Source organism: Talpa occidentalis, unplaced genomic scaffold (genome assembly GCF_014898055.3).
Source record: "Talpa occidentalis isolate TD23 unplaced genomic scaffold, MPIMG_talOcc4v2.1, whole genome shotgun sequence".
NCBI classification, from domain to species: Eukaryota; Metazoa; Chordata; class Mammalia; order Eulipotyphla; family Talpidae; genus Talpa; species Talpa occidentalis.
In genome coordinates this window covers 2,980,867-2,995,806 of record NW_026555331.1, presented here as the reverse complement: position 1 = coordinate 2,995,806, position 14,940 = coordinate 2,980,867, and the positions used below count along the sequence as shown (strand labels likewise).

The 14,940-nt window shown below is 74.1% G+C and overlaps 1 protein-coding gene across 1 annotated transcript; it reads left to right on the top strand.

Annotated features, from left to right (window-relative positions):
* Positions 1–1,214: 1,214 nt before the first annotated feature.
* SPATC1 (spermatogenesis and centriole associated 1) lies at positions 1,215–13,573 on the top strand. Its single transcript, XM_037529765.2, is given in 6 exon segments — positions 1,215–1,481; positions 7,847–8,581; positions 8,687–8,958; positions 8,961–9,225; positions 9,323–9,462; positions 13,171–13,573. Coding segments are annotated over 6 exon segments (1,947 nt in total). The 5' UTR covers positions 1,215–1,276; the 3' UTR covers positions 13,501–13,573.
* The last annotated feature ends 1,367 nt before the right edge of the window (positions 13,574–14,940 follow it).

Sequence of the window (14,940 nt, the reverse complement as noted above, 5' to 3'; positions counted from 1 at the left end):
CCCCAGCCCTCTGCTGCTCCCCCCACACACCAGCAGGTCCGGCCAGCGACGGACACCTGTCCGCAGGGCAGGGCACGCGCGCGGGCGTGAAGGGGCACAGGAGGTGAGAGCAGGGGAGGCCTGGCGGGAGGGCGAGGAGGGCTGGGGCCGTGCCAGCCTCCTGGGGGTACGGGCCTCTCGGGCCTCTCCCAGTACAGCTCTGCAGCGGGGGCTGGGGGCAGCCGAGGGGCGCGCGGTGGCCGGAGCAGACACGGCACCCAGGCACCAGGTGGCAAGACGAGGAAGGTGGGAGCCCAGAGCCCGGAGGGCGCCAGCCCCCTCCCCACCCGGCCTCCCGCCTCCCGGCCCTGGCTGAGTCCAGCGGGCGTGCGCTCCAGCGGCCCTGGTCCCTGGCCACGGTGGCTCAGCCGGACCTTGTTGGGTGGGGAGGGCTGGGACGCCCCATTGTGAGGTCCGGCTGGAATGTCAGGCTCAGACCAGCCCAGGCTGGCGGATCTGCAGCCCACCCTTGCCTCGCCCCCACCAGGAGGGAGCCCAGCCCAGGCCCGGCTTCCCCCCTCCCCTGCTCAGGAGCAGATGCCAGAGCCAGTGGAGACGGGACGTGCTGCTGGACCCTGCGGTCAGGCCTGCAGCCCTTGCTGGGGAGCTCCGGGGCATACGGGCACCCAGGACACAAGGGCGATGGACACAAGGGCAAGGAGCCGGGCACAGAGTGTGGGCACAGAGTGTGGGCACAGAGGGGGCGCGGCTGGGGCCTGAGGGAGGACCCGAGTCGCCAGAATGGCAGCCCCAAGGTACAGGGAGCCTGGCTTTGGGCGAGGCCTCCCGGGGCCACAGCAGAGCAAGTCCGGGTCCCTTCAGAAGAAAGCGGGGTCAGGCCCGGGGCCCACAGTCCAGATCGCCCAGGCTGACAGGCAGGATCCACCCAGCCAAGGCCAGACACCGGCGAGGAGGGTGGACTCCCTGGCACCAGCCCGTGCCGGAGCCAGGGGCATCTGACCGCCCCTCGCTGCGAGGGGCCGAGGCGCTGGCCGCAGTGGGGCGAGCGTGTTGGCGGGACACGCATGCAGGGAGCCAGAGCGGGGCGGCCGCAGGGGGCTCGGGAGTGAGCCTGCTCCAGCAGAGGGCCAGAGGGGCGCCCAGCCGCTGACCTCACAATACCCAGGCCTGAGGCCAGCCCTGCAAACTCTGGCGCCCCCCCAGCCCGGGCAAGGCCCGGGGCCCTGGGCAGCTCCAGGTGCAGGGCCCGCGCCGGCCGCCCTCCGCTGCCCGGGGCATGTCTCTGCTCACCAACTACGAGGGGCTTCGGCAGCAGATCGAGCGGCTGGTGCGGGAGAACGAGGAGCTGAAGAAGCTGGTGCGGCTCATCCGGGAGAACCACGAGCTCAGGTCGGCCATCAAGACGCAGGCGGCAGGCCTGGGCATCAGCGGGTTCAGCGGCCGGCTCGGCGAGGCGGGGAGCGGCTCTGCTCCGTGCCAGGGTAACTGCCCGCGCCCGGGGAGAGCGGGGGCAGCGCCAGCCCCACCGGCGAGGCTAGCAGGCGGGGTCCCGGGAGTCGGGGGAGGGGCCGGGGCGCAAGGCAAGGGGAAGGGAGGACACAGCACCCCGGGATAGAAGGGCAGAGCCAGGTCCAGGCCCCAGGTGGCAGAAGCTCCTGCCCACCCCCTCGGGGGCAGCGCCACAGACGGAGGTCCCCGGCTCTGGGCGCACGGCAGCGCCCCCGCCCCACGCTCAGCACCCATCTCTCTCCACGCGGGCCCGGCCACGGGCGGGTGACAGAGTCTAGAAGCCAAGGAGGGAAACTGGACTGGCCTCCGGGCTCGGCTCGGGAACCCTCAGTGTAGACAGAAGCCCTGGGGCGGCAGGAACCAGAGGGGACGGCAAGGGCGAGCAGGCCGAGGGGCAGGTGGGTGCGGCCGGAGTGTGGGGCGCACGGAGCGCGGCGACAGGAGCGAGGGGGGCGCCGCTCTGGGTGGAGGCAGCCGGCTGAGGGGGGCGCTCCTGGGTGGCAAGGCCTGGGTGGTTGGCACCGTGCCCGCCCCACCGCGCCTCCTTCCCCCGCCAGGCCCCCCCCCACTCGTCCCCAGGCCGACTCCGCCCGCAGGCGCTAGCCTAGGCCTCGCCAGCCCGGCCTGGGCCCACCCTGCCGGGAACACCAGCTCTGGGACAGCCACGCGCAGCTTCCCGGGCAGCCTCCGCGGGGGTCTGGGGCCGCAACCCCCTGTCCCCCAACACGCCAAGGCTGCGGCTGCTCCGCACCCCCTCCACCCCCACCCCCACCCCCAGCCGCCCGCTGCGCGGCTTCAACCTTCTGTGGGAAACGCAGGCGCCCGCCGGGCCCGAGTCCCTGGAACGCAGCCGGGGGGATGCGGAGCCCTGGTGCCTGTGTGGCCCCCACGGTGCCCCCACCTGAAGCCGATCACCCTCAAAAGCTGCCTCCCCTGCTCCTACCACCGGGCCCCTGGCGCCCAGCCTGGCCAGGGCGAAGTCGAGGCCGCCAGCACAGGGGCCCCTGCCCGGGAAGTCACCCCGATGGCCGAGGCGCAGCCTCCGGGCTCCTGCTCCCCCGTCAGCCGAGAAGACTCCTCCTGCGCGGTCCTCAGGCCACGCCGCGGCCGCCTGCTCCTGAAGGCGCGGGCGCCGGGGCCAGGAGGGGCTCTGAGGCGAGGGGAGCCCAAGTAGCTGGCGGGGGGGGGCGCCCCCGCGGCACCCCAAGGGCACGTCCTGCTCCAGGCCGGGACCTGGGTTTTGCCGGGCCCAGAAGACCGGCAGGTCGAGCGGCTGTGCGCGCGGGGGCCGCGGGCGAGCGGGCGAGGGGGGCGGCGCGGGCGTGCCTGCCCGGGTGGGCTGCGCCTGGGGCCGGCCGAGCCTTCTCTGCTGGGGCCTCCCGCGTCTGGGCAGCCGGGGCGAGGCCGGAGGGGCTGGGCCAGGGGAGCTGCCGGGGGAGGCGGACGCGCATCCCCAGAGACGGGACAGGGACAGGAGGCGCGGGCTGCGCCCTCCGGGAGGGGAGGGTGGCCCCACGTCCGCGGGGCATGTGGGCGGGTGGGCTGAGCAGCGCTGCGGGACCGAGGGCAGCGCAAGTGAGGCCGGAGGCTGCGGCCCGGGGGGCCTGCCGTGCCCAGCAGGGGCAGAGCCCCGCGGCTGCCCAGGCGGCCGGTCCTTCCCGCCCCACCCCGCGAGCGGCCTTCACCACAGTCGGGCTCCGGCGCCCCACCTGCCCGCGCCCCCCGGACATCAGGCCTCCCGGCCGCCCCACCCCCTCCCGCTCAGGACCGCTGGCCAAGCCCTGCCGGCCGTCGCCAAGGCCACCGGCGCAGGGACACCAGCTCGGCGGGGGCTGCCGGGCGGCCGGGAGGAGCCGGGGCGGCACCAGGTCCCCGCGGCCGGCCAGGGCTCCTGCAGGCGCCACGGGCGGGCCAGGAGCTCGGGGAGCAGAGGAGCCCTAAGTTCAAGCGGGACCTCCCGGGCTGTCGCTCAGGCTCACGGCCAGGCGGCCTGGCGCGGGCTGAGCGGGGCCGGGCTGAGCGGGGCGCGGGCTGAGGGGGGCGCGGGCTGAGCGGGGCGCGGGCTGAGGGGGGCACGGGCAGAGCGGGGCCCGGGCTGAGGGGGGCGCGGGCTGAGCGGGGTGCGGGCTGAGCAGGGGGCGGGCTGAGGGGGGCGCGGGCTGAGGGGGGCGCGGGCTGAGGGGGGCGCGGGCTGAGCGGGGGCGCGGGCTGAGGGGGGCACGGGCTGAGGGGGCCCGGGCTGAGGGGGGCGCGGGCTGAGAGGGGTGCGGGCTGAGCAGGGGGCGGGCTGAGGGGGGCGCGGGCTGAGCGGGGCGCGGGCTGAGGGGGGCGCGGGCTGAGGGGGGGCGGGCTGAGCGGGGCCCGGGCTGAGGGGGCGCGGGCTGAGGGGGGCACGGGCAGAGCGGGGCCCGGGCTGAGGGGGGCGCGGGCTGAGGGGCGCGGGCTGAGGGGGGCACGGGCTGAGCGGGGGCCCGGGTGAGGGGGGCGCGGGCTGAGCGGGGCGCGGGCTGAGGGGGGCCCGGGCTGAGGGGGGCGCGGGCTGAGCGGGGGCTGAGCAGGGGGGGCGGGCTGAGGGGGGCGCGGGCTGAGGGGGGCGCGGGCTGAGGGGGCGCGGGCTGAGGGGGGCACGGGCAGAGCGGGGCCCGGGCTGAGGCTGGGGCGCGGGCTGAGAGGGGGGCGGGCTGAGCAGGGGGCGGGCTGAGGGGGGCGCGGGCTGAGGGGGCGCGGGCTGCGGGGCGCGGGCTGAGGGGGGCGCGGGCTGAGCGGGGCGCGGGCTGAGGGGGGCGCGGGCTGAGGGGGGCGCGGGCAGAGCGGGGCCCGGGCTGAGGGGGGCGCGGGCTGAGGGGCGCGGGCTGAGGGGGGCGCGGGCAGAGGGGGCCCGGGCTGAGGGGGGCGCGGGCTGAGCGGGGCGCGGGTTGAGGGGGGCGCGGGCTGAGCGGGGCGCGGGTTGAGGGGGCGCGGGCTGAGCGGGGCGCGGGTTGAGGGGGCGCGGGCTGAGCGGGGCGCGGGCTGAGGGGGGCGCGGGCTGAGCGGGGTGCGGGCTGAGCAGGGGGCGGGCTGAGGGGGCGCGGGCTGAGGGGGGCGCGGGCTGAGGGGGGCGCGGGCTGAGGGGGGCGCGGGCTGAGCCGGGCGCGGGCTGAGCAGGGGGCGGGCTGAGGGGGGCGCGGGCTGAGGGGGGCGCGGGCTGAGGGGGGCGCGGGCTGAGGGGGGCGCGGGCAGAGGGCGCCGCAGCCGCGGGACCCGCGGGCGCGCGGGGAAGGGCGGGCCGGCCCGAGGTCGGAGGGAGGCCAGGGGCGAGCCTGCAGCGCTGCGGGTCTCCCCGGCGGCCGGGGGGAACAGTGAGCAGGCCAGGCTGGGGGGCAGGAAAGGGGGTGCTGGCGGAGGGGAGCCTGAGGCCGGCGAGCCCAAGAGTCACCGAAGCGCCACAGCCCAAGCGCCGACCAAGGCCCCGCCCCCGCCGACCAAGGCCCCGCCCCCAAAGCCAGGAGGACCCTCCCTCGGGCCCCGCCCCCAACTCCCGCGGCCGCCGCCTCACCAACCTCTCCCTCATGACCCGCCCCCTCAAGCCCACAGGGCCCCGTTCCCCTCGTGACTCATCCTCCCTAAAATGGCCCCCTCCGGACTCACCTTCCCCATCTCCCAGTCGCTCCCCCTCCGCGGCCTCCAGCCTGTCACCCCCGACCGGTCCTGTCCTGGCTGCCGATCCGCCGCCACAGCCCGGCCCCCAGGCTCGCCCCGCCGGGCCCTGCCCAACTCGGGCCCCGCCCCGCCCCGCCCAGAGTCCCAAGCCGGGCCCCGCCCCTAGCCCCGCCCAACTCGGTCCGCCCCGCCCAACTCGGGCCCCGCCCCGTCCCGAAGCCCCGCCCAACTCGGGCCCCGCCCCGCGCCGAGCCCCGCCCCTCGGCCTCCCGCTGAGCCGCCCCTGTGCCCCGGCGTGGGCAGCTGCGGAGCCGCCCGCGTGGGCCTGGCCTGGCCTGGGGCGAAGCCCGCCCGCCGGGGGAGCGCGCCGCGCTGGCCAGGAGGCCGCGGGGCGGGGCGGGGCGGGCCGCGGGGTCCCCAGTCCGCAAGGGCGGCGGGGGTCGAGGGAGACCGCGGGGCGCCGCGGCGGAGACGGGCGTCCCCGAGAGCGCGGGGGTGAGCGCGCCTGTGGCGGCGGCGCCAGGTGTCCGGGCTTCCTAGACGGGCGCGGGCCTGCGGCCGGGGCGGGTGGGCCCGGGGCGCCTGGACGCCGCGCCCCGGCTCCCTGGGAGGGCCCCGGCCTGCGTCAGCCCGCGCCCCGCTCCCCGGGCCCCGCGCCCCTCATCCCCGCTCCGCGCCGGCCTCGGCCGCGAGGACACCCGGGGCGCCCGCCGCCGGCCCGAGGGCGCAGCCGCAGGGGCGGCCGGGTAGCGCAGCTGGGGCTTGGGTGGGCGTCCCCGAGGGGCCCGCGCGCCCTGGGCACTGCGGCGCCGGGGAAGGTCCGCGCTCGCGGGGCAGCTGCAGGCGTCTGGGCAGAGGGGAGCCGGCGTGAGGGTGGTGGTGGCTGCGCCCCATTTGGGCGCTGCGCCCCGCCAGTGCCCTGCGGGGTTCGGGCGAGCTGGGGCTGGCGGCCGCGAAGGCTTCGGTGGCGCAGGCCTGAGCCGCAACGGGGGGGCGGGGCCAGGCCGAGGGCTAGGGGCGGGGCCAGGCCGTGGGGCGGGGCCAGGCCGAGGACTAGGGGCGGGGCCAGGCCGTGGGGCGGGGCCAGGCCGAGGGCTAGGGGCGGGGCCAGGCAGCGCCGGTGGAAGCAGGTGGGGGCCTGGACACCAGCCCAGGCAGGGCCGGAGGGTGTCGACGCCCTCCCACGGCGGGGGGACCCAGCGCCCCGCTGCGCCGCCTCTGAAGCAGGGCGGACAGGGCAGAGGGGCAGCAGGGCAGGAGGCCGGGTGGAGGACGCAACAGCCACCGGCCCGCCCGGGCTAGACCGGGCGCCGCTGACAGCCCCGAAGACCCGAAAGGCCCAAACCCCGGGCGCGTCGGGCCGCGGCCGGGCCTTTCCGACCCGCCCCCGCAAGGGCTGCGGCTCCTCCACCTCCCCAGGCACCGCGGGGCCTCCCCGGAGGCCGGCCCAGCCTGTCCCTCGCACGCGCGGACCGGGCTTATAGCCTCACTGGGGTGCCCCGCCCACAAGTCTGATTGGGCCACTTTTCAGTCCTGCGGCTGATTGGGCCAGTTACCAATCAGCTCATGCCACCTGATTGGTCCATTCCGCATCCCGGAAGTGTGCTTTACATAAAAGGGCTGAGGCGCCACTGCCTCGACTGACGGGTGGTGGGCGGCAGAGCGACGGGACGCCTCCGCTCCGCCTTCCTGGAACAAAAGTCTGGTTGGGCCGTTTAGCACCAATCAGCTCATGGCTCGCACCTGATTGGCCCGGGCCACAATCCCGGAAGCGCGGTGTTATATAAAAGGTCTCTGAGGCGCAAAGGCCACAACCGGCTTGCGGTGGAGCCCAGGGTGCGGGGGCCACTGCTCCTGCCGGCTCCCCTGCTGAGCGGCAGGGTCCGGGTATCACCTCCAGGCGCCGAGCACAGAGGGGACCCTGGGTGGAGGCGGGCAGGAGGGTGGGGAGCCAGCGGATGGAGGTGGGGGCGCGGGCGGGCTCACATGTGGGAACGTCTGAGCGCGCGGCCACCAGTGTCCACGCTGCGCCGCAGGCCCCAGGCCCCTCACAGAGCAGCTCCGCTTCTCCGTCTCTCCGAGCCTGCACCGGCGTGTGCGCCTCTGCCAGCCAGGCAGCTGGAGGCGCTCGTGAACGCTGCTGCCCCTGCTGCCCGCTGCTGCCCGCTGCTGCCCACTGCTGCGCGGGGCCAGCGCTCTCGGGGCCCCCAACTCGCTCCTCTGGAAGGAAAATGGGAGGGAATGGTGGGCCTGGGCCTCTCCAGCCCCCAGTGGAGGAAAAGGTCCTCACCTGACCCGCTCAGGAGGCATAGAGAGGACAGGTCATCTCAGCTCAGGGAGGTGCGGACCTTGGCCACTCCGCCACTCTGTGAGGGCGCTGTTCCCTGAGCCTTCCCCCGGCCGGCTCAGTGCTCCCCCGGCTCCCACAGGGATGGCTGAGTGCTCCCCCAGGTCCCAGGGCCGGCTCAGTGCTCATTCGGTGTCTCTGGGGCCGGCTCAGTGCTCCCCAGGGTCCCACAGGGCTGGCTGAGTGCTCCCGAGGCCCCTGGGATGGCTCAGTGCTCCCCCAGGTCCCCAGGCCAGCTCAGTGCTCATTTGGTGTCTCTGGGGCCGGTTCAGTGCTCCCCTGGGTCCCCCAGGGCTGGCTGAGTCCTCCCCGAGTCCTGGGGCCGACTCATTGCTCATTCTGTGTCCCCAGGTGTCTTCTTGTCCCCGTCCCTGGCCACAGCGGGTGAATCTGTCCTGGAGGAAATGGGGGTCGTGGCTTTGGCGCCCCTAGCTGAAATGCTGAACAGCTCGCAGTCCAGTCCCCTGACGGGCCCTCTCAACACGCTGCTGTCCAGCCCAGGGCCCATGTCACAGAGCACCCAGCTCACCAGCCTCCTGACAGGGCCCCTGGGCAGCCGCCTGACCAGCCCCATTGCTGTGACCCCTGTGGGCACCCTGCCCAGTTCCCTGGGGCTGCCCTCCACTGGCTCCCTGACACCCAGTGGCCCCCTAGCAGCCCCCCTGGCCATGTCCCAGGGGGGCCCCCTGACCAGCTCCCTGGGGTTGCCTTCGACAGGCCCCATGTTGCCCAGCGGCCCCCTGGTGGACCCCCTCACCATGCCCCAGGGGGGCCCCCTGACCAGCTCCCTGGGGCAGCCTTCGACAGGCCCCCTGATGACCAGTGGCCCCCTGGTGGACCCCCTGGCCATGTCCCAGGGCAACCCCCTGATGGCCCCCATGACTAGCCCCATGGCCCTCTCTCTGGGCAGCCCCCTTTTCACCTCCACACCTGCATCTCTTGGGGTCTCTCAGAATCTCCTGGCCAACCCCATGAGCAATCTCGTGGCATCGGAGACCCAGGGGGTGCGGCTGGCAGAGCCACCCCAGGGAGCCCCCGCGGCCCCCCACCCCTCGACCTGCACGGTGCCTGCCACGACCTCCAAAGGTAACAGGTGGGGGTGGCCCCCGGGGCGGGGCCCCTGCCTGCCCGGCGTTGGGTCCTGCTCACTCTAACCCGCCTCTCTCTCTCTGTCCCCTCCCCATGTCTCAGCCCCAGTCACCACTGAGTACCCCCAGCCAACCCAGGACCCCGAGCCCCTCAATGTGACATTCGGGGGTGCGCCCATCCAGCCCTCCAGCTCCATCAGTGCTGCGGGCACAGCGGGCCCCACACCGGCCTTCTACGGCACCTCAGATGCCTGCACCCAGCCTGGTGCCCCCCAGGGACCAGCCGTTCCTGCCTCTGTCCCCGCCTCCCAGACTGGCTCCCCCGCTGTCCCCCCCCCCCTCCTGCCCCCACCCCGGCTCCCTCAGCCACACACGCCAGCTGCCCCCCCTCCAGCACCACCCAGGTCGCCCAGGACACCCACCAGGCCCCCGCTCAGGCACACCACTCCCCCACACGGCCGCCACCCAGCTCCCGCTCCCCCCCACGCAACCCCCACTCCCCGCCTCGAGCCCCATCCTCCGCGGCTGCTGTCCAGGGGACCCGGGCCCCACGCGGCCCAGACGTAGCCCGGAAGAGCACCCCAGACCCCGAGCGCAAGCTGACCCACCGCAAGACCTGCAAATTCCCCGACGGCGCCCGAGGTCAGCGGCCCGCGGGGGGGCAGGGCCGGGGCTCCCCGCTGTCCCAGGAGGCCTCCCGCTGCCTGCACCTGACCCCTCCCTGCACCCCTTGTCCCAGAGCCGAAGCAGCCAGCCTGGGAGAGGCTGGTGGGGGAGATCGCCTTCCAGCTGGACCGCAGGATCCTGTCCAGCATCTTCCCAGAGCGGGTGCGGCTGTACGGCTTCACCGTTTCCAACATCCCCGAGAAGATCATCCAGGTGCGTGGGGCGGGGGACGGCCTGGCCCACCCCGGCCCTGGCCCCCAGCCGGCCGGGGTGGCGCTGAGTGCGTCCCTGGACCGCCAGGGCCTGCGGCCAAGTCACACGGCCTCGGGGGGAGGGGGGCAGGGGGCGTCCCAAGCAGGATCAGGGCCCTGGGGGCGAGGGGGGTGCAGGTGGGGGTTGCGGGTGCCGACTGCTGAGAGGCCATCTAGAATGAGCCCTTGTGCCCTACTCCCGCCGCTCCCCCTTCCGCCTCCCACCCCCGAGTCTGGGGTCGCGGGCCGGGGCCATCTGGGCGGGGCGACCCCGCTCCTGTGGGTGTCTGTGTCCAGGTGAGCACTTGCCCGTGCCCTCAGGCCAGGCTTCGAGTAGGGCTCTGCATCCACGCGGTCCGGATCCGCCGCCCTCCATCCCGGGCTGCGCCTCGCGCCCACCCTGTTCCCGGGCCGAACGCGCCCTTGGCCTGCACTGGCTTCTGGTGGCTCAGCCTGGCTTCGCCCACTGGCACCTCTGCCAGGCCCCGGTCCTAGCGCCAGACCAGGGGCGAGAATGAGGGTGGCAGGGGCCGGCCCAGAGTGCAGGGAGCGCGCAAAGGGCGCCACCAGCACCTCCGGCCCCCGCGCCCGCTGTCCTCGCCAGGGCCGGGGCCGGGCACCCAACTCTTCCACATGGTCTCGGCCCCTCCGCCCCCCGCGTCTCCAGGACTGTTACATCAGCGCGCCCAGTCCCGGGAGACGTGGAGTCCCGACTCTCACTTCCGCGGCGGTGGTCGGGCCAGGGAGCCTGGTCGCCCCAGCCCCCGGCGCCCGCGCGGGAGCTCTCTGCTTGCACCAGGGCCAGCGGGGGGGGGGGGGGCCTCTGCGGAGCATCCGGGCATGGGGCCCCGCTGGGCAGACGTGGATGTGCCCTGGCACCAGCTGGCCGCAGCCATGCTGAAGTGGGCAAACGCCGTGGCAGCACGAGAACGACGCCTTGCCAGCGCTGCAGCCCGTGGCAGAGACCACGGCGGCGAAGGCCCACGCCGCTGCCCACCCCGCCACTGGACACTGGGTGGTGGGCGGGGCCGTCCTAGGAGGCCCGTCTAAGTGGAGGGTGAGGCTTGAGAGCTGGGGTCGCTGCTGACCCCCGTGCGGGCTCCTTCTGTCCACGCGCGGGCGCGAGATTCGACCTTCACGCACCGGTGGTGGCTTTCGGGGAGGAGGCGGGAGCAGGACAGTGGAACGTTTGAGGACATTCGGGGACCAGCATCCCCTGAGCCAGTGGCCAGCTGTGGCTCCCACACCACACTCACGGGTCACTCTGCCCAAAGGCCACCATCCACCCTCAGAAGCGCCGCCTCATCCTGCTGCCCCAGGGCCGCAAGCTCACTGCCCAGCCAGAGGCTCCGGTTCCTCCCGAGAAGGGTCTCCACGGAGCCCCCACGCAGAAGCCGCCTGTGGGGCCTGCGGACCCAGCTGGCCCTCTCCAGCCCCGACACCAACATCCGCCCGCCTGAGTGTCCCGGGGACGCCTCCTGGCCCGCGGCCCTGTCTGGCGGGCCGTCCGCGGCTCCCGTCTGGACCCAGTTCCGCTCTGGTCTTTCATTCCCAGCTCCGGAGCATCTGTCCTCCCTCTACGCCCTGTGTGGGCCCGGCTCCAAACCAGCCAGGCCCGCTACCTGGGCCGCCGTGCCCAAGCCAGCCGCCGCGCCCAGGCTGCCCAGCTTCACGCGGAGGAGTCCACCGCTCGCTGGGGACGCCCCGTCCCCGCCGAGATGGCCCTCTTCTCTCCTAAGACGTGCCGGCGTCTCCTCGCTGGCCGACCGCCCGGCCCCCACCCCCCGCACGCCCGGCACCCCCAGCCCGGCGCAAAGGGCCTCTTTTTGGAGATGGTGCTCTGGCACGCCGCTTCAGGCACCCCCGCTGCTCCCCAGGCCAGCGGCACCGGCGCAAGGGGGGCCAGGCCCTGGTGTCTGTCCGGCGGCTCCTGCGGTGCTCCGGATGCAGCGGGACCGTGGCTGGCCTGGGTGACGCGCTGCCCCACAGCCCGCCCCGTGCGAACGGCCTGCAGGCGTGCAGGGCCTGGAGCAGCAGAAAAGCTACACGGCCTGGCCTCGCTTTCCAACCCGGCGGGCGCCCCCCAGGCCCGAGGGGCAGACGTGCTGCCCACCAGGAAGGGTGCTGTCCCTCTAGGAGGCCAGAGGCCCACGCGGACACACAGCTGGCCGGCGCCCTGGGCCCATGAGCACGCAGCGGGGGCCCAGACAGGCACGGCCGGCGGCTGGGATTTGGTGCAGCTGCCCATGAAGGGCCAGTCCCCAGCCCCCTCGCCCCCCTCAGGCCTCCCCTCCGCACGGATCGCCCAGGGCCCAGGCTCCACGGAGGCACCAGCACAAAAGCCCAAGCAGCAGCTCAGTCTCCGCCACGACACTTTAGAGGCGTCCCTCGGCCGCATTTGCTGCTTTTCTAAACCGTGAACAGATCCCGCATATTCTAGAACGTTTCTTCTCTCTCGCTCTGAGGTGACCGCACCCCCTTCCGCCAATGCTGACCCACGATAAGAGTTTCTGATACTAAGTCACCCCGCAGCCTGGGCTGCGAGGTTTGGGCAGGACTTGCGAGGTCTGCGGCGTCCCGAGACCCCGAGAGGCGCCGGGAGCAGGTGCGCAGCCCCGGGGCGGGCGCGGGGCCACCGGCGTAGCCTCGCCCATTGGCAGAACTCGGCGACTGTCAAGTGCCTGCAGGACGGCGCACACCTGCCGGCATCACCTGGAGGACAGTGGGGCCCGTTCCTGGTCCTTGTCTGTGGGACTCGCCCGCTCTCGTTTTGCTGCTCCTCTGGATCCACCCTTCGGATCGAGCCTAAATTTCTGCTCCTTATCCCCATCTTTTCTCTTCCTTTCGATTTGCTTTACTATTACTTTTTTATTGTATGCACACAAGAGCTGGGGTGCAGGCCAGAGGTGGGGTGAGAGGACTCCCCAGGGACAGAGTGGGGAGCAGGACAGGCGGGTCCACCGACACACACTGCTGCGGGGGCGGCGGCGAGACAGGAGAGGTCTGCCGCCCTGGGGGTCCCTCCCTGGCTGGGGTGGACTCAGGGCACAGAGGCTGGGACAGCTTCATAATGTGAGCCTGACCCCTGCGCCCCACTTTTCTTTCTTGAGCCGCGCGCTCAGGCCATTTCATTTCACGTTGCGCCAGCTTTTAGATAAAGGCCTCTGGGAAGTTGCCGCTCATCGAGGAGGTACTGCAAGCCCGGAGCAGCTCAGCCCGCAACTTCACACGCAGCTGCACACGTTGGGCGGTCACAGCAGGGCCTGCTGAGCAGGGGGCTGCGCGGCTGCCGGGGCACCTGGGAGGGGAGGGCCCGGCTGTGTGGGCGCAGTCACTGTGAGCCCCCAGGACAGGCACCCGAGGAGCTCAGCCCGCCCTGGCAGCTGGAGCCGGTGCTGGGGAGGAGCGCATGTGCGCAGGCCAGGGGAGTGCGCAGGCCTGGGGAGAGGGATGTGGGCGGGGGTGACAGTGGAGGAGGCTAAGGGTAGCACGGCAGGGAGCCAGGCGGAGGCCTGGCAAAAGCCCCGGGGCCAGGTGCCCCAGGGGGCAGTAAGAGCCCCTCAGTGCCCTGTGGCAGGAATGGGGCAAGTGGACTCCCCAGCCGTGGCCAGGGCCTCGCTGTCTTCCCTGCCTGTCCTGCAGGACACCCTGACAGCCGCTGTCCCCACAGGCCTCCCTGAACCCCCACGACCACAAGCTGGATGAGGACCTCTGCCAGACCCTCACACAGCGCTACGTGGGCATCATGAACCGGCTGCAGAGCCTGGGGTACAACGGGCGCGTGCACCCCGCGCTGACGGAGCAGCTGGTGAACGCCTACGGCATCCTGCGGGAGCGGCCCGAGCTGGCCGCGTCCGAGGGCGGCTCCTACACGGTGGACTTCCTGCAGCGCGTGCTGGTGGAGACGGTGCACCCCAGCGTGCTCACGGATGCGCTGCTGCTGCTGTCCTGCCTCAGCCAGCTGGCGCGTGACGACGGCAAGCCCATGTTCATCTGGTGACCGCGGCCGCGCCCCAGCGGCATTAAAGCTTCACAGCCACTGGCCGCGGCACAGGGGCTGCCTGCACCGCCCCTCGGAGCCACCACTGCATCCGCCCATCCTGGGCCCCAGAGCTGTGTGCCGGAGGGGTACGCGGCCGGGCAGGGCAGGGCAGGAGGCCAGGAGGCGCGTGGGGTCGGGGACGCCACCTGGGGGTGCGGGGCAGGGGTGAGGAGCAGAGCAGAGCGTGGAGCAGGAGCGAGACCAGCATGTGGGCGACAGCTCCTCCTCTGCCTGCACTAGGCAGGGTTGCAGGGGGGGGGTCTTCTGGAACCCCACGGGGGGCAGCGGCATAAAGCAGCCTCTGGCAAGGGCAGCCAGGCCAAGGAGCGCCTGGGCAGACCCCACCTGCTGCAGGGGCAGGTGTGTGGGGACCCCAGCCTAGGGCACTCCTGGAGCACCAGGGTCTGGATTCCAGGGGCCAGGCAGGGGGCCGGAGTGGGGGCTCCTGCCCTCCACCCCCAGCCCCTGCTCCTTCAGGGGATCCAGCAGCAGCAGCAGGCGGCCATGCTGCAGACCCACGCGGACCTGCTGGTCATCTGTGGGGACGGCGGCGGCCAGGCAGGCCAGCAGCACGGCATAGCACCAGACCTCAGTGTCCAGGGAGTCAGGACTTACTCGGGAGTGGGGCGGGGTGCAGAAGCCCCTGCGCTGCCCTGCCAGGGAGTGCGAAGGGCAGACCTGCCCCAAACCCCAGAACAATTTTAGAGCCAGCCACTGGGCTGGTTCGGAGCTGGCAAGGCAGATGCCGTCCTCACGCCGCGCAGGAGCCGGGAGCAGAGCGCTGGGCGCTCACGCGGGCTCCCCGGCTCCAGTGGGCAGCCGCGGGGGGCGCCCCCCCCCCCCCCCGCCGTGGACGCTCCTCCAGCGTCACAGTCGTCACCTCTGCGGGCCTGCCCTGGGGCGAGCCCGACGGGGCGGGGCGGGCCGGGCCACTCGGAGGGTTGGGGCTGCCTCTCCAGCCTCAGGCCGAGCCTGTGGGGCCGGGCCGGGGCCGGGGCCCGGCCCGCGCGCGCGCAGTTCCGCAGGTCGCGGAGGGAAGAGGGTCTCGCGAGCGCAACGAGCGCCGCCCCTGCCGCCCCCCAAACCCCCCACCCCGCGCTGGTTGCGGCTGCGCCCCAGTACTGGTTCTCTTGGAGCGGGCTCTCCCGAGACTTGGGGGGCGGGTGCAGGGCACCTGGGGCGGGCCTGTGGGGGTCGGGGCCCTTCCGCTTGCCGTTTCCACTCCAACCGCCGCCTCGGACGCGCGGAGCCGTGAGCAGAGCGCGGCTCCCCGAGCGCGCCCCGGGGTCGCGGGGCCCAGCGCGCTCCCGCGCAGGTTGCGCCACGTGGCCTCGAACCCCGCGACCCCCCGCAACTCCCGCCAACGCCCCGCCGAGTCGGCTCGCCGGGTGGAGACGG